General features: G+C 43.4%; 4 protein-coding genes across 4 annotated transcripts; 1 reads left to right on the top strand and 3 right to left on the bottom strand.

Annotated features, from left to right (window-relative positions):
- Nucleotides 1-9276: 9276 nt before the first annotated feature.
- On the bottom strand, nucleotides 9277-12086 carry C8A04DRAFT_12936 (uncharacterized protein; the record flags this gene model as incomplete). Its single annotated transcript, XM_062777522.1, has 6 exons — nucleotides 9277-9497; nucleotides 9570-10198; nucleotides 10288-10519; nucleotides 10619-10734; nucleotides 10814-11913; nucleotides 12027-12086. 6 exons carry the CDS (start codon nucleotides 12084-12086, stop codon nucleotides 9277-9279), a joined length of 2358 nt encoding a protein of 785 aa, XP_062636205.1.
- Nucleotides 12087-13583: 1497 nt separating this feature from the next.
- C8A04DRAFT_29600 (uncharacterized protein) lies at nucleotides 13584-14230 on the top strand (the record flags this gene model as incomplete). Its single annotated transcript, XM_062781063.1, has 4 exons — nucleotides 13584-13626; nucleotides 13751-13766; nucleotides 13918-14097; nucleotides 14197-14230. The coding sequence occupies 4 exons, from the start codon at nucleotides 13584-13586 to the stop codon at nucleotides 14228-14230; spliced, it is 273 nt and encodes a 90-aa protein (XP_062636204.1).
- Nucleotides 14231-14715: 485 nt separating this feature from the next.
- Nucleotides 14716-15422, bottom strand: C8A04DRAFT_29599 (transcription initiation factor TFIID 23-30kDa subunit-domain-containing protein; the record flags this gene model as incomplete). The annotated part of the gene is made up of 2 exons (XM_062781062.1): nucleotides 14716-15126; nucleotides 15204-15422. 2 exons carry the CDS (start codon nucleotides 15420-15422, stop codon nucleotides 14716-14718), a joined length of 630 nt encoding a protein of 209 aa, XP_062636203.1.
- Nucleotides 15423-15961: 539 nt separating this feature from the next.
- Nucleotides 15962-18331, bottom strand: C8A04DRAFT_29598 (Mre11 DNA-binding presumed domain-containing protein; the record flags this gene model as incomplete). The annotated part of the gene is made up of 3 exons (XM_062781061.1): nucleotides 15962-16911; nucleotides 17007-18248; nucleotides 18316-18331. 3 exons carry the CDS (start codon nucleotides 18329-18331, stop codon nucleotides 15962-15964), a joined length of 2208 nt encoding a protein of 735 aa, XP_062636202.1.
- Nucleotides 18332-18668: the final 337 nt, after the last annotated feature.

Genomic DNA, 18668 nt, shown 5'->3' with positions numbered 1-18668 from the left:
AATAGATTAGCCTAGTTAAAGTAATAAGTATTAAATATAGAAGAGAAAAGATTAATATATTTAAGGTTATAAGTATTAAGGTAGGACATAATAAATTTACCTACTACAGGGGAATTATAAAGACTACTATAACTAGTAAAGTCCCCTAGGAATATAAAGGATATCTAATATTTTAAGCTAACTATCTTAAAGGGCTTTTAGAATATAGACCCTAGGACTATAAAATAAAACTTAAAAAAGGGGTATAACTAAAGTTCTTCAAGGTCTATTATACTAATGAAAAACAGGACATTAAATCAAAGAAGTATTTAGATAATAACTTGAAAATTAGATATATCTAATTATCAACGTTATTTATCTATTAGATATCTAATATTATTTATTCTAAGGAGAGATAAGAAGTTTAAGATATATAAAGACTATTAATAGCTAAATAATAAGATTATTAAAACTAGATATCCCCTATTACTAATCTTGAAATTTAAGATTAATTAGCAAATGTATAATATTTTATCTATCTTAATCTACTAATAGTATATACCTATATTTATATTAAGGAAAGGGATAAATGGAAAATAGCTTTTAGAATACCCTATAGGTATTTTAAATACCTGGTAATACCCTTTAGGCTTATTAATATATCTATAACGTTTTAAGCTATAATTAACTATATTATTTAACCCTATTTTAATAAGTTTATAATATACTACTTAGATAATATCCTTATCTATTCTAAAATACTGAAGGGATACTAATACTATATATAGTAAGTATTTAATATACTATATTAATATTAGATATTAGTTAATAAAGAAAAGAGTGAATTTTACGTCTGAAGAATAGTCTTCTTAAGCTATAAAATCTTACTAGGAAAGGTTAAAATTAAATTCTAGAAAATCTAGGTAATTATAGAGTAGCTAATACCGATTAACGTTATAGGGGTTTAAGGATTTATTAGATTTATAAACTTCGTTTAAATATTTATCTAAAACTTCAGTAATATTATATAATTATTATATAAACTTATTAAGAAAGGAGTACAGTTTAAGTAGAGAGATATCTAGGAGTAGGTATTTTAAAGGATTTAATAGAGTATCCTAATAGACCTAGTACTCTTATTACTAGACTCTAGTCTATCTTTTAAGGTAGAAGCTAATATATTAAACTTTATAATTAGAGGATAACTTACATAATAGGATAAGAATAGGAAGTTATATTTAGTAGTATTCTTTTTAAAGAAGCTAGATAGGCTTTATCCTAACTACCTTATTTATAATAAGGAATTACTTATTATTATTAAAGTACTTTACAAATAGAGACCTTACCTTAGTAAAACGACCTACCTAGTATAGGTTTATACTAACTATAAGAACCTTAAATATTTTATAACGACTAAAGTCTTAAACAGAAAATAAACTAGATAGGTAGAGTTCTTATTGGAATTTAACTTTATAATTAGCTATAAGAAGGGTATAGAAAATATATAAGTAGATACCTTAAATAGGAGAACTAATTATCAAGATAATAATATATTAGAGGATTTACCAATACTACTATAGTAGTATATAGATAGTACTCTTTACTATATCTTATAACATATAAAAGGCTATAAGACTATAACTATTTAATAATAAATAGAGGAAAGAATATCCTTATAACTATTTATAAAGTACTATATAGTTTTCAGGGAGGAAAGAGGAGGACGAGAATTTTAAAGAACTATTACTAATAGAGAATAGGCTAATTAGAAGATAGACCTAAAGGTAAATACCCCTAGCCTATAACTAGACAGAATAAGGCTTTAGTATTATAATAAAGTGTATATTAGGACTTGAGATTAGAAAGAACTTATATTTAAAATATATCAGTTAAGACTTAGGGGATATATAGGAATTAGGAAAATAACTACTAAAATTAAATAATACTATATAACTTCTTATATCTTAAAGAGTAGGTTAAAACGGTTAATAATATATATAACCTCTATAAATAAAGTAAACCAGGATAATATAAGCCCTATACGCTATTATAACTATTACCTATTATTCAATGACTATAGGGTTTAATAATAATAGACTTTATTATTAAATTGTTAGAATCTAAGGACCCTATAACCTAGGTAAAGTATAATAGTATTTTTACTATAGTTAATAGGCTTATTAAATAGATCTACTTTCTACCTTATAAAGAAATTTAGATAGTAGAATAACGTATAGATATTATATTAGTATACTATATTAATCTATACCTAGCTAAGAGAATAGATTATAGATTAGGATATTAAATTTATATTAAAATTCTAGTAAGTATTAATAATAAGGTTCAATATAAAAAGTAAGCTATTAATAGTATAATATCTATAGATAGATAGTTAGATAGAATAACTTAATTAGATTATTAAATAATATCTTTAACTCTATAACGTATATTATAAGCGAGTGGATCATATAAGCAAGTAGATCAAATTCTCACACGACGCATCTCCCTCCGCCCAACACCAATTTCCTCCACCATCCTAATATGCCTTCAAATTCAGTCGAGCCTAACGTAATTCTTATAGTCGAGGCTCTTAAAAAAGATCTTAAGTTGAGCCTTCGAGCTGTAGTAAAGCTCTATTCTATACCTTATACTACCCTCTATTACCGGCATGCTGGCCGACCTGCACGACGCGATACTACGCCCAACTCGCGCCGGCTCACCGATTCTGAAGAGAAGGCTATCGTTCAACATATAATTGAGCTATCTGAGCGAGCATTTCCACCAAGACTTACTGGTGTGGAAGATATGGCCAACCAACTACTACGTATATGTGACGCGTCCCCCGTTGGCAAGCTCTGGGCGTATAACTTCGTCAAACGCTAGCCAGCCCTCTAGACACATTAGTCACGTCGCTATAACTACCAGAGGGCCAAGTGTGAGGATCTAAAGGTCATTAGCAGGTGGTTTGCCCTTATACGAAACATCAAGGCCAAGTACGGTATTATAGACGACGATATCTACAACTTCAACGAGACTAGGTTTATAATAGGCATCATCTTCACAGGTATGGTAGTTATAACCTCGGATAGCTATAGTAAGGTAAAGCTAGCCCAGCCTGGCAACTGTAAGTAGGCAACCGTGATATAAGGCGTCAATACCCTTGGCTAGGCTATCCCCCCCTTTATCATCTTGGCTATATAGTACTACCTCACTAACTGGTATATCGAGTATAACCTCCTAGCTGACTGGTATATTATAACCACTGAGAACGGCTGGACTACTAATACTATAGGCCTAGATTGGATCAAGCACTTCGATTTCTTTATAATACCCTAGGTAAAGGGAAAATACCAGTTATTGATCCTTAATAGCTATAAGAGCTACTACTCAACCGAGTTTAAGCTCTATTACTAGTAGAACAATATCATTATACTCTATATACCTCTATATTCCTCCTACCTCCTCTAACTACTCGATATTAGCTGTTTTAGACTATTAAAGCAGGTATATAGCTGCTAGATCGAGGACTTGATATATATATATATCAACCACGTAAGTAAGCTTAAGTTCCTCTATACCTTTTATATAGCCTTCTTTACCTCTATTACCAAGAGCAATATCCAAGGTGGCTTTACAGGTATAGGCCTTATTCTATACGATCTAGAGAGGGTACTTTCTAAGCTAGATATCAAGCTTTCTATACTAACACTACTAACCTTACAGCCTAGCACTCTACAACCTTGGGTCTTCCAGATACCCCATAACCCTCGAGAAGCCGATTTACAGTCAACACTCATTAAGACTCGTATTACCAACCATTAAAACAGCTCCCTAACCTCGATATTGGCTACTGTAGACCAGCTTACCAAAGGTACGATAGCTATAATATATAAGGTAGCTCTCCTACACTCCGAGGTCTCTTCGCTCTATAAGGCCAACAAGGCACTCAGTAAGCGCCGGAGAGCTAAAAGAACACGTATACGGCTTGGAGGATCACTTACAGTATAAGATGCAATGGATCTACTAGACCAGAAGGCCGTGGTTGGGGAGGTGGCGCAAGAAAAGGAGCCGGATAGTGGTGGTACAGGGGGGGCTCGTACGAAGGTTCGGTGCTGTGGTGTGTGCGGCAAGCCTGGCCATAATGCCCGTACGTGCCAGGAGGTTGCAGAAGGGTCTGATTCAGCTGTTTCTGATGTAATTATAGTTGGTTAATAGTGTTGTTATAGTACAATGGAAGATAGTGTTCAGAAGGTAGGGGAAACTGATCCACTCGCTTATATGATCCACTCGCTTATAATATACGTTATTAACATTTAATAAAATAACTAGGTTAAGTTTAGATATAAACCTAACCTAAGATAAGAATCTAATATTAAGGTAAAAGGACCTTATCTAAAAAGGGGGGATAAAGTCTACCTTAGTTTATAAAATCTTAAAACCAAACGACCTAATAGGAAACTCGATTTTAGAAAGATTAGGCTATTTAAAATAGATAAAAACATTTTAGAAAACCACTATACCCTTATACTACTATTAACTATAAAGCTAAGAATAAACGTTTTTTATATAATGTTGTTAGAATTAGTATTAAGAATTTATAACTTAATAAGGATATTAAAGTAGAGAATAAGGAAGAAGATTAGGATATAGGAGAGGTATTTGACTTAAGGATTATAAAGGCGTAACTGGAGTATTTAGTTAAATAGCTGGACTTCAGACTTAAAGATAACTTATAGTAATTAATAGGAAATTTAATCAATTATCTTAAGAAGCTATAGGACTTCTACTATTAATACCTTAATTACCTATATAATTAAAATAGACTAATTAAAGCTATTATTAAAAGGTATAAAAGAAGAATTAAAGGAGGTAGTAGTTAATAGTAGTAAAAATAAAATAAAAAAACAACTCAGTTATAATAGGAATTAAACCTATAGCCCTTTATAGCTAGGTCCTTATATCTGGTAATAAATATAAAAACCTATTAAGTATATATATATATTACTACTGTATTATATAACTATCTTATTTATTAAAACTTTAAAGGAGGGAACTTATTTAAGAAGGGGTAAAATAAATAGAGGATCTAATAAGGAAGGAGCCTCCCTAGATAATAGGAGACTAAGGGCTTTTTAGTCTAATATATTATAGGTATCTGCTAATTATATTTATCTAAGTAGGGACTACTCCTTTAATATTAGAGAATCAGATTCCTCGTCCTCTTCCAGGTAGGATATTCCCTAATAGAATACCTTAGTACTATAATTATAAAAGAGGTACTACTAAATATAAAGATAAGATAAGTAATTTAAAGTCTTAGATGACGTTTATTCTACCTTCTTAATATTTTTTATTACTTTCTTTTACTCCGATAAATTAGATAGTACTAAAATATTCGTTAAAATATAATAATATACATAGGAACCCTATAACACTTATAGGAAGTAGCTATATTAGGGCTACTATATTTCTTACCTGTCTGGATATAGCTTAAACACTTATTTGAACCTTCTATTATAATGTAATACCTCTAGAGCCTTATATTCTAGTAAGGTTAATATAGTATATTAACTTTAAATCTAGACCGTTCAATTCTTAGTATAAAGATAAGGTACTCCTGCTTCAGGTTATAGGAACTGTAATATATAGAGTTAGATATAGCGACGGTAAGGAAAAGGAACGTTAGGGAAGGAAGAAAACGTATAGTAGGAAAAGGATATTAGTACTGGAGATATAGTTGATAAGAATACCCTAGATCTTTTAGGTCGAAAGATAAAGAGGGGGGGTATTATATTACAAACCAACTATATAAGGTAAGCCAGGTAAGGCTTAGCTAGGATAATATAACTAATAAGGAAGAAGTAAGATTGGGAGAGCTATATAAGATTTAGCCTAAGACGATTTAGTAGTACCAGGTAGCTAGTAAGTATAAGCGATTATAATAGACCTGGGTAGCTAGGCTACTATAGGCTACTATAGGATCAGGTAGTTTATAGTAGCTGGGCGAGCAGCAGTAAGCCGGCTATCCTAGATAGTATATAGTTACTCGTTCTAGAGGACTCTAGGAGTTCTCTAGTAAGTAATACAACTTGTTTATTGCTACTTATACTCCGCTGTGAACATTGAGACCAGATCACTATCTTGTTGTAAACCCTTTGGCTTTACCGGATTACAACCCTTAAGTCATACCTTCAGCAAACCCTTTCAGAGTGTGGTTGAGCGACGATCCGTCATATATAGCCTTCTTTACCTTTACTACTAAAAGTAATATCCAGAGTAGCTTTATAAATATAAGCCTTATTCTATATAATTTAGAGAAGGTACTTTCTAAGCTAGATATTAAGCTTTCTATATCAATACTACTAACCTTATAGCCTAGTACTATAGGTCTTCCAGATACCCGATAACCTTTAAGAAGCTGCTTTACAGTTAATATTTATCAAGACTTATATTACTAACTATTAAAATAGCTCCCTAACCTTAATATTAGCTACTATAGACCAGCTTACTAAGGGTATAATAGCTATAATATATAAGTTGGCTCTTCTATGCTCCAAAGTCTCTTCGCTCTTTAAAAGAATATACATATAGCTTAGAGGATCGCTTGCGGTGTAAGATGTAAAGGATCTACTAGACCAGAAGGCCGTGGTTGGGGAGGTGGCGCAAGAAAAGGAGCTAGATAGTAGTGTAGGGGGGGCTTGTATAAAGGTTCGGTGCTATGGTGTATACAGCAAGCCTGGTCATAATACGCGTATATGTCAAGAGGCTATAGAAGCCTCTGATTCAGCTATTTCCAATGTAATTGTAGTTGGTTCCTAGTATTGTTGTGCTGTAATAGAGGATAGTGTTTGTAGAGTGGTGGAGAGTGTTCGGCTCGCTTATATGTTCGGCTCGCTTATAAGGTACATTATTTCCTTTTATCTCTTTTAAATCTCAACTATCTATTATCATAAACTTTATTTCATTAATATCCTCTTTTTAAAAATATTATTCTAATTGCCTTTTTAAGCTTTTTTATTAACTATTTGACCACCTTTTATAAACCTTTAACCCTTTTGATTTAGATTTAAAACCCTTATAGTCTATAATCCTTTAAGTCTATTATCTTCAACATATAAATTATTTTAACCTTTATTTAATTCTTATTTATTATGTTTTAATTCTATTTCTTTAACTAAGTCTTCTATAAAATGGGCTTTTTTAAATAATCTTTAATATTTATGAATAGTCGTTAAACCTTTCCTTAATTTCCAGGTTTAAGTCATCTTCAGGTTAATTAATATCTAAAGGTAATCTATTATTAAAGTCTTTCTTTATTACTACTTTTATAAGCCTTTAAATATAGTACCTTTTAATATATTATTAACTTCATATATATCTTTTAAATTACTCCTATAGTAGATAATAATAAAGTTAAAATCCCTTATGAAGATTGTTTAATATATTAAAGTCAATTACCTTTATAAAGCTTAAAAGATCTTTTTATCTTTTTTAAAACTATATATTAACTGTACCATTAATCTTTTACTTCTTATTTTTGAAAACTATATTTTATTGATCTTTTTCTCTATCTCATATTCCTATTATCTGATATCAAATCTTTTCTACATAAATATAACTAACTATTTAATTATTAAGTTTATAAATTAAATAATATTTTAAGCTCTATAAGTAATATATTAGCCTAGTTTATTAACTAATCTATAGGTCTTATATTACTATCAAGTTATATTAGGCCTTTTTTAATAATACCTTTAAACCTTCTTTATTCCCTTTCGTATTCTATAATAAAAATCTAACCTTTATTAAAGTCTTTAGTTATATCTTTACTCAATTAAGCCTTTAATACCCTTTAATTAAATAGTTAAAGTATCTAGATTAATTAAATAAACTGAATAAGTTAAATAAAACACGCTACTTTTAGCTTTAATATTATAAAGGCTAGGTGTAGTTAGCTCCAAGATAAATCCTTTACTACTACTATAAACCTTAAAGGTTAGCTTTAACCCTTTAACATCTATTTTTATCCTTTTATTATAGTAGTTATTTAAAAGTAAATAATAGTTTAATAGACCTCATTTAAGCTAGTTTAAATACTTTAAACTAATACTAATGAATTTCCTTTATTCCTCTTTAGCCTTAACCTTTTTAAAATATTCTTTTATCTAAGGTACTTAATCTCAATAAGTAGAATACAGGTCTTTTCCAACTCTCTTGCCTTCGCTATAAGTCTTTAATGTTTAAGCATCTTATAAAAATTAAATTATAGGCTTTTATTATTATAATTTGTGGGCCTTCACTTTAATTATTTTGAAGGTCCTTCATTATATCCGTCGGTTTTCCTTCCAACTTATTTGATCATGTGTCACGGGCTGGGCCGCGGAAGGCGGCCCGTAGCACATGCAGGTGGGGCGCGGGACGCACTGCCAGCCAATCACCTACGCAACCAATCAGGAGAGGCTCGACGGGATCTCTTTGAGATCCATGAGAGCCAACACCAGGATCAATAAAGAAAGGCTGAGAGCTAACAGGCTCGACGGGATCTCAGTGAGAGCCACGAGATCCGGGTACGAAGGAACAAAGAAGTTGTTGAAGTATATAGATAGCTAGCTAGTCATCTATAGTGCCTCTATCCTCTCTCCTTCTAGGGGGCACCAGTACTACCAAGTCCTTCTACTGCCTCCTGCCCTTGTTAAGGTAGGTCAGCTCGCTACAAGAGTATATAAGGTCATTCTTTTCTTATACGTTCTTATGTTCTAATATCCCCTTCCCGTTAGTATATATATATGGGGTCTCTATGGGTCTGGCTCTACACCTGGACTGGGCTTGGAGCAGACTCAGATGGGGACTGCGGTGCCTTAGATGGGCGACGAACCTTCCGGCAGAGCCGATCTCGGAATAGGGCCAACCTGGCCACGCTCCCTGGAGGCCATCGGCTATGATCTATTACCAATGCCTGTAGCCAAGGCCTTCGTGTTACCATCATCCGAGGCCTGAGTCCTTGACAACCTTGATAACTATATTTTATAGCCACTTGTTCCCGGGGCTCTACAGATTCCATACTAAGGAGGTAATATGTAACTTATTTGTACTACAAATGCTGAGGCGAGCCACCTTGCGGGTTCCTCTAGCTCTAGTACCAATACTGCCAAACTCAGCAATTAATATAAACATTCCGAACTGTACCTCGCACTCTCTGGGACACGCTTCTACCACGTCACAGTGGTCCCTTCAACTTCATCCAACATTCGCCGGGTTGAGTTCACAGGGGCCACAATCACCCATGGGAGGAGGCATCTAGACCTTCGTGTTGTTGAACCCCAAATTGCCGGCTCCGCCTTCCTGATATATACTCGATTCCACGCTTGTCTGTGGTTGCCCTAAGACCATCCCGGTCGTGCACGCTACATGCAGGGAGTAGGCCGCTGTGGCGGCAGCTGGGCTTTGTGCACTCATAGAAGTGAGCTGCAGCATAGCTCGCGCGACAAGGTCGTGGGCTTGAGGAGTCATGGTGCTGGCTCCCGTCCCCGCGGTTCCGAGTCCCAACCCCATGCCCAGCCCGGGCTCGAACGTACATCCATGAGATCCACGAGAGCAATCGCTTTCTGGCGATGTGGCTGCGTGTGTACTTGCGTGGGTGGTGGCGCTGGTAGGGACAGTGGCGGGTAGGTCGCCGGAGCTGGGCTGCCGGGATGACTTGCCGTGCGAGAAGGCTGTTGGCGACGTTGGAAGAGCTGAAGGACGTCGCGGTTGAGATTCTCGGAGAGCGAGTCTGGGTGTCTGCATGGTCAAGGCGGTCCTCGGGGACACCAAGCCGGAACCCGAAGAGGACGACGGACCTTCCGACTTGATATAATCCCCAGAGGGGCCAGCCATGGGCGTGTATGACGGGTCATACGCTGGGTCCGGGAACCCGTTTTCGAGTGTGGTCCTACCCAAGGGCTGCAAGCTCTGATTCACGTCCAGCGTCGGCCCCGCCAAGGTCAATTGGTGGCGGGCAGCGACTAAAATCATGCCGGGAAGAAATGGCGGGAGGTACGCTGAAGGATAGTGGGTTTGGTAAGCGTCGGCGAGTGATATAATAGCGGCAGAGGCCCTTTGGCTGACCACATCTGGTGTTGTGTCCCCCGTGAGACTAGCAGGCAGACTCCCATCAAGACCGGCCAGGCTAGTGGCAAAGGGCCTGAGCAAGGCGAGTAGGCAGAAGTTGTACCAGATTCTACCGTCGTGGGTGGACAACGTTAGCTTTTCTCATCGGCCAAGTGAGCGTGTTGGCTGAGAGGAGGTATGTATGGCCGGCCTACTGACTGTGCAAAAAGGGCATCTGGCCCAAGATCTGGATTCAATACGGGCGACTCAGCAACCTGCCGATGACATTCAGTGCATTTACTGAACGCGTTCCCAAGGTCCTCGGTTGTCATCGCCCTAGACTGGTTGTAGGACGAGAATGTATGGGCTGCCTCGGTGACCTCGAAGAGAAACCGGGCTGGCTGTGGGCAGTGGCGTAGCTGAGCGAAGAAATCAACTTGCAGAGAAATCCCTGGTAGATTGGTGAGATGGTTACCTTATGTGCTACGAAGGTGACGGGAAATAAAAAAGCTGTAGAAAATCAGGGAAGAGGGGGTGGGGGTTAACAGACCTCTCTCGAGACGCGCCTCCGGGGTATCGTCCTCAGCGAATTCGCATTCTGGGTGCATCCTCATAAACAAGGGCCCCGTCCGGGGTTCGAGATCCCCGCTTAGGAGCCTCAGCATGCTACAAGCTGGTGGTTAACACTTGCGGACAGTGTATCTGGTACTTGAAAATCATGTCGAGTACCACGGGGCATACACACCGGATCAAGGAGAAGCCCCCACAATAAGCCAAAGCTCTCAGCAGCTTGAAATCACCATCACCGTCGGGGCCAGGACGCCATGTCTGCGGTGGATGCTGTTGTTGTGTTTGCAAGAGTAAATGAATGCATGCTCGGAGGGACTCATGAGCAAGCTGGCTGGCTGCCTCCTCGTTGCCCTGGGCTATTTCAATAATGGATAGAACTCCTAGCGCCTGGACACTAGGAATGTTGATGTGGTCACGGTCTAGTGCCAGAAGCCTTTTTGCTTCACCGACAAAGGCGTCCCCAAAGCCAGCGCTAGCAGCCGCCTGAAACGGGGCCGTAGAATCCCGGCAGGCCGCCCCAAGGATTGCATTTACAAGAGCCTCAGAGCAGTACTGCTGGTTCTTTTCCCGAAAGGCCCGCAGGAAGTGAGGTCCGGATATGATCGAGAGATACGGGAGAGAGCTGGCAAAGAACCGAGCGAACAACCCCTGGACGAGACCTGTGTCGGCGGCGACCTCGGTCCAGGTATGAGGGATAGGATCTATCGGGGCCTCCAGTGGTGGGATATAATGGGGTGTTGGCGGAAGGGGATCAATGAGGTGGGCATCGGCGTATGTGATGGCCGGTAAAAATATGGACGCCGGAGGGTCAAAGGAAAATCGTCTAGACGGAGGAAGCCCGTGGGCGGAGGCCAAAGGAAGAAGGCCCGGTTCCAGGCAGGGGCCAGGAGGTAACGGAACTCCGGGTACGGGGAACCAGCTGGCGTCGGTGTTGTTTGCGGCCACCGGTGGATTGGCCGTGTTAATAGTGCCATTTTGGACATAGGCATCGCCGGTCTCCCGACTCCTGGCCGGGGCCGGTATCGACGACTGGGCGAGAATCCACTGGGCGATATCTCCGGGTGGCTCTCCTCGGCTCATCCTGTCTAGTGTCCTGTCCCACTTGACCGGGTCACTGTTTACTAGAGCCCGGAGCACGGCCTGGCTCTGTCGTTGCTCACCCCGTAGCCTCTCGATCTCGGACCTTAGATGGTCTTTCGTTCTCCATTTCTTATCCTCGTACGAGCATTTCTCCCCTTTGGACTTACATCTCTGACAGGGGACCTGGCCGTCGCACTACTCATGTGGGGTGATCGTCAGCTAGGATGGGGAGAGAAAGACAACTAGGGAAGGGTGGAATGGGCAAGGGAGGGCTAGTGGCCAGGTGAGAATAGTATTATCCTTTCTACCTTGGTTCTCTTCCTGCGGCACACCAAACATGCGTTCGGGGTGAGCTGTTGTCTCGGCATTACCGGACTCATCATAGAATCGAGAGCGAGGTTGTGGGCATAATCAATCATAACACAACAAAGCTCTAGGTAGAAAGTCGGGTTTGACGCACTGGGGGAGGAGGAAAGGGGGTTGGACGCAGTTATAAGCGCCGTTTGTAGCTTTGTCGATGTTTTGACCTACAATACATACCTGCCGGTTCCATTTCCTGGTTTGAAAACGCACTCACTTGGCTGCATACACCTACGCCCCAACCCCACGAAATGGCTCTTGAAGATAAGATGAAGGATGGGAAAGCCAAGGCGATCCTGGAGCAAGAACCTGATAGAAACTGCGAGCACCGGGCCATGGGTTCTTGGTACCCCCCCCCTCCCTCTCAATCAGGTACAACCTTGGGATAGGGGGGTAATGGCAGCGGATCCGGCATGTGATAGATTGTCACCATTGATTCACTTCGTAGTGCGAGCGAATACGAAGCTGGAACAAGCTTGATGCCGACACCGCCATACGCACAATGGTTAACTGGCGTCGTAAACCTTGATCTTGAATGGCCACACGCACAGTGTTCTAGTCCGGAACAATCTTGTTTACCGAGGAAGATTGGACGACGCTGGAAACAAATCGGGGGCAACAGTTCGCCGTTCATGCGCACAAACGTAGTAGGTGAGCGGTGACAAAAAGGGGCGCCCCTGAAATACCATAACTACATACCAAACATCACTATGTCACCATAACTGGTAGGGTCTAGTCGCAGCGGGGCAACCACGGCATCGCAAGGTAGCGCCGGATGGCGAGATGTTGACACTATCCAAGTCTCAAGGTGTCTTGGAATGCTCGGACACGACGTGGACGGTCAAACGGGGCAATGGCTGAATTGGTATCGGGAATCTTCGCTGGCTATGTCGGTTACTCGCCGTCGCTTCCCGTCGCCGCCTTGATTGAAAAGGGGCCTTAGCTTGTATTTGCGTCATCTCGTGGTTAAACGAGAACGGTCGGGCGGCTCGAGCACCGATGACAGGACTACTGAAACAAGGTAGTAGCATGGAGCGGGTTGTAAGATAACGGGCTTCAGAAACCGGGACAGTGCGGAATAAGAAACCAGTGGCGGGTAGTGTTTATTATCTGGTTGCCTTGATGACATATGATTCTACTGTGCAAAACCGAGAATTGAGATACTTCGAATATGAGCGAAACACGATTATCGTAGCTGAAAAAAATCGTCTACAGGGAGAGAAAAGACGAGGACTTAGCGGATTTCAACATTTATGGAATTGTTCCCAGTCGTCAGGAATCGAAACGGTTCGACAAGGGTCCAATACGACGCCGTATGGGGTCTAAGCGTGCCTGGTAGTCAGCGACTCAACTTCGAGAAGTTCATCATGGCTTTCACGTGATCTGACCCACTATTTATTTTGTCTTTGCCTTTTTCCTCAACGACGGCTAGGAATCGAGTCACGCGTCACTGGTTACTTATGCGGCTTCGTTAAACCATCAATTGAGCCCTGTGTCTTTCTACCATGCAGCCGACAAGGTGCTTGCTAAAGCGGTCTATCTGGAAAGGTATGTGCCCCTCCCGATTTTCGACTGCACCAGTAACTGAACAACTGTCTCGCGACCACCCCTCCCCCTTCGCCCCTCCCACACTATCCGAGCTTCATTCGCTGACTTGATCCCTCCTCACCAGGGCCGCACATCGTTCCGTAAGAATCAACCCCCAATACACCGTCCGAAAACTCTTACAGCCGCTGCTCTACCAATTTCCTGCGCTCGCGAGATCCAACCGCTGCCCCGCCAAACCGTCGTTTGCTCGTCCGACCGTCAACAGTGCTCTGACAGATTATCCTTGTATAGACTGCCCATCGTACGCCCCGAGCCTGGGAAGTGGGTTCCTCCCATCAGGACCCAGGCTAGGTCAGCAACGATCTTGCCCAACTTTGTCGGCCTCAAATTCGAAGTGCACAACGGCAAGGTCTACCATGAAGTGACGATTACCGAGGAGATGGTGGGCCACAAGCTCGGCGAGTTCTCGCAGTATGTTGTCCCACGCTCCTCACGCCCGCCCCCTGGTCCCCTTCCCGGCAAGATGCCCTCAGATTCCATGGAACAAAACGTCTGACAACTTCTTTGCAGGACCCGAAAGCCGTTCATATGGAACAAGAAATAAGGAGGCAGCGTAGTAGCGCGAATTAGAATATACCACTCCGCTCGCGGGGCGCTGCGAGAAAAGAGTTAACGCTGTTTCGGCCGGGATGTCTAACAGTGGTAGAAACAAAACCACAATATGTTTAGGCGTACGAATAAGGCAGCAAGCAGGACAGGGGCCGATGGTCGCTAAGAACCACCCATGACACACCATAGCATCCTGGGATGAATCGAGCAAGAGGGAGTGTGTGTGCGGCGAAAGGGACCTGATGGATTGGGATCCGCAGGCGCCGGGATAAAATACAAATTTCAGTACCATCCGTTTATGATATAATAATACCACGCCAACTTGTTGGCGTTGATGCGGCCGTCATATCTGAGCCGAACCGAAACGCCGAAACGCCTCCTGACCCCCTAGCGCCGTTATCCGCAACGACAAGGAAAGTAAAAACCCCGATGCTGAGCTAGGGCCACCGGTAACAAACCGTCGATAACACTCTCACCCTCTCAGCGGTAAAATTCGCTCCGCTTCACATTCACCCCAAACTCTCCCACGGCCATCCCCAAATCCTCCATCGTCAACACGGTCCGATTTTGACTGCCCCCCTGTCCACCACCACCATACCCGGGCCGTTGAATACCGAGCGGACCGCCTCGCCCCTGATCTTTGTTACCGCCAGGCTGGTTGCCCTGTTGGCCGGGGATTGGAAACCCGGCTGCCGCGCCGAGGTTACCCATCGGGTTGTTCGCGTTGGTGTTGCTGGCACGGATGCGGCTGTATTGATACGCGTCGGCCGCGATGTCGGCGATGAACTTTTGCGCCGCAAGGGCGAGGAGGCGCGCGAGGCGCTGGTCGGTCTGCGGCGGCGGAGGGAGGCCAGCGCGCGTCATGTAGTAGTTGGTGACGGCGTCGGGGATCTGTTCAAGATTGTGTTAGCGATGTCCATCGATTTGTTGTCTCTGCTTCGCTCCTCTGCGTAAAAGTCGATGCGTACAATCGGCGCGTAATCGTCTATCTTGTTCAAGAAATCCTTCAGCGAAGCATCTTTCCGTGTCGGCAATTTCAACTCTGGGGCTGGTGGCGCCGCGGCGATATCTGTATCGGCGGTCGTTCCTGTCGTCTCAACGGCCTCGCTCGGTTGAGTGGCGCTTGGGTTGGATGCGGCCGGGCCGCTAGTTTGGTCGGTGTGCTCTGTTGCTGCATTGGTCGCCATGATGGTTAATGGGGATTGTGTGGTGTATTTGACTAGAATAAAACGAGGATGATGGCTTGGAGTTAGAGGCGTGAGGTTTGAGGTGGAGCGACCAGCCGACGACGAAAAGACGTCACGTGATCGTATTGTTTGGTGGTGGAAGAACTTTGAGCGCCCAAAGATGCTCGGCACTTTGGGGAATAATTGGGGTGGAGGGAAAGGTAAACGATTGTTTAATTGGTTTCCGGTTACTAGAGAGGTGGAAATTAAAACTGGTACTACTTTTTGTTCAAAAGGGTAATGGGGACTGCAACAGGTAGCCGTTTGGAAGGTAATGGGTCACTTCAATACTCGAAATACTACCTTACACAGTATTCACAGAGAGAGACAATGGAGCATCGGAGCTGCAGCCGCTACGTCTTGCTTTCATGCCCTGAGGCTCAAGTTGCGAATGGAAATCCCGGAGTGCTTGATCACTATATGAACCTTTACCTCATCCCTTTCTCTGCCCCACTCCCGCTCACCCTATTTCGCTTTGCCATAAGCCGACCCTCTTTCCTCTAACGTCTCCTAGCGCGTGTGGATGGCATTGATTCAAAGGCGTCGTCCTCTGAAATCTCATCGTCGCTAATCTCAATAGCCTTCTGCGCCTTGTTCTTTTGGGACTGTGAGAAATTGATTGTCGTTTGTCGTGTTCTGCTAGCCGCAGCTCGGCTTCGGGTTGGTCGAGTGGGTGCTGCTGTCTTTGCGGGTGGTTCTAGTTCCACATCATCATCTTCCATGATCACATCTTCTGCCTCCTCCTCCTCCTCGTCTTCATCACTATCTTGGAACGGGTTGGCCTTCTTCCGCCCCCGAGCTGGGGCCTTTCTTGTAGCGGCCGCCTTCTTGGCTGGAGGTGCCTTTTTGGGAGGTTTTGTCGCCTTAGTAGCTGCAACCCTTTTAGCTGGTGCCTTCTTCTGCGCCGGGGGCTCTTCAATAGGTAGTTCGTCTTCATCCTCTTCGCTAAACGCAGGGTTGTCCGTCGGCCGTCCCCGGCCCCGCCCTCGTCCAGACAAGGCTGGCGGCTCTGGAGACGCTGGAACTTCTTCAATGGCACCCGGTTGAGCGGTCCAGTGGCCATCCAAGTCAGAGTCCCAACCATCTGGCTTTTCCTTGAATCGCTTCTTGCGCTGGGCTTGCTTTTGTTGCCCCGACACAAAACTTTTCTCCATGACTTTGCGGAAATCGTCGATATGAGCATCTAGTCCCTCGGTGATCTTGTCGTCATCAAGCTGGAGCAACCCTTTGACCTGGGAGGAGAGCGAGTCTATGACAAACATCTCAACTGCATGCTTGTCGTCCTTACTGACGAACTGATTGACAGCGTCCCCAAACGGCGCTTGGGGGAGGATTTTGAGCGACTGCTGCGCAAAGAACTCCTGCACCAGCGTATCGACTTTGACCGTGTCGACCGATTCAAGACCCTCAGTAACGCCTGCTGGGAGACCGCTGGAATCTTTTGTTTTCCCTATGAGACAAACGTGTCAGAAAGCATGGATGAGGGTAGATTAAGTATAGGAGACCAAGCACAGGAGACTAAACACAGAAGGGACGAGCACTTACTTGAGGCGCCCACCTTTTTCCGGTAGAAGTACACCACATCGTTTTGGTTGGCGACTTTCCCCGCAAACCTGTTGGAAAAACGTTGCGGATTTTCCACCTCAAATCTGGAGCCCTCGGGGGCGGTATATTCTACTTTCAGTCGTATCAGTGGTAGCGGTGGCCCGCCATCCTCGCTCGGGTCGACGAGCGTCTCCCCTTGGCCGTGTATGGACTGCCACTTCGCAGTAGCTTCCTGTATCATCTCTTCAACAATCGACATGAGTCGCTTCGTGATGTCTTGGCGGTTATCCTGCTTCCTTTCTAGCCCCTTGAATCGTTTGTCATTGGCGAGGATGATTTCTTGGGTCACAAATGGTCGAACGGTCTTCAACGGGATCTTCTCTATTTCGAAGGATTTTCCAGTGACGCTGAGAATTGCGACTTGTTTCGTTACAGCCTCCCCAGGCACGAGAGAGGTAGCTACAGAGGAACCTGGTTGCATGACGTGGAATCCGGTCTCTGGATTTCGCTGGGGGTCGATGAGACATTCGTGCTCGTGACCCCAAATAACGAGATCAAGAAAGTCCGGCAACATGTTCTCGGGGAGATAGCTCGTTGGGGTGTGCGCGTAGTGGTTTTGGTGCACGGCCAGAAGGCTGAAGAAGTCGGTCTTTTGCTGGCCGGGTCGGTAGAATCTAACCTTGTTGTCTCGAAATGTGCGGTGCATACGTTCATCGCGCACATTACTGAGCCCATAGAGGGCTAACTTGGTGTTCCCCTTTTGCAGCAAAACCGGCTTGACTTGGATATTGTCCGCCTCGGGAACACGGCCAAAGTAATTGACCAGTCCTGCCACCTGAAGCAGGTCGAGCGAGCAATAGTGGCCGTCGCCACTTGGGTCATCATGATTCCCATGGATGGAGAAAACGGGTATAGAGATGTTGATATCAGGATCCTGGTAGTTGACGTGGGCGAAGGCGCCCTCGAAAACTTCGGCAGCGTCACTGAGGAACTCAAGTTCGCATGGCTTCATGCCAAGACAGTTTTTTCGGAGGGAGCGCATGACTTGGTACATCGATTTTCGCGAGGGCTTGTTGTCGTGGAAGAGATCTCCACCGAGAAGAACCATGTCGACGTCGTTGGTGCGGGCGAGCTGCATGATCTCGTCAAAGGTGCGCCAACTATCATCCTTACGGATTGGGTCTCGTTCTTCGAATCCGACATGGTTATCAGTTGATACCAGAATCCGGATTGTGTCGGGTGCTGGACTCCAAGTGTTAGAGACGCGCGAAGATCTTGACACGTGCGGAAGGGAGGATCAGGTGCCTACCCAAATCTTGCGGCATGTTGGAGTCTAAAAGTATCACGCCGGCGAGTGACCGGCCGATCAATGGACAGCGGAATCTGCCCGGAATCGGACTTTAATGCTTCCGGCGTCTTCGCGTTGAGGTCAGGCTAGATTAAAACGTTTCTGGCGTCAACGAAGTCGAAATGTGGAGTTGGAGCGCGCCAACCCGCGTCGCGAGGGAGGCACGCGGTCACATGCTGCACCGCCTGGTTTACAGTAGGTCTTGGGGCCTGGGGAGCCTTGTTAGGTACCTCGACCCACTGGAACAATGGGAAAGTGGGGCGGTTGCGACTCCCCACTGAAGTGTAGGTGCATGGAAGGACGAGACCTATGAA

This window comes from Dichotomopilus funicola (genome assembly GCF_033296635.1).
Source record: "Dichotomopilus funicola strain CBS 141.50 unplaced genomic scaffold C8A04scaffold_40, whole genome shotgun sequence".
Lineage (NCBI taxonomy): Eukaryota > Fungi > Ascomycota > Sordariomycetes > Sordariales > Chaetomiaceae > Dichotomopilus > Dichotomopilus funicola.
This window is presented reverse-complemented; position numbering and strand designations above follow the sequence as displayed.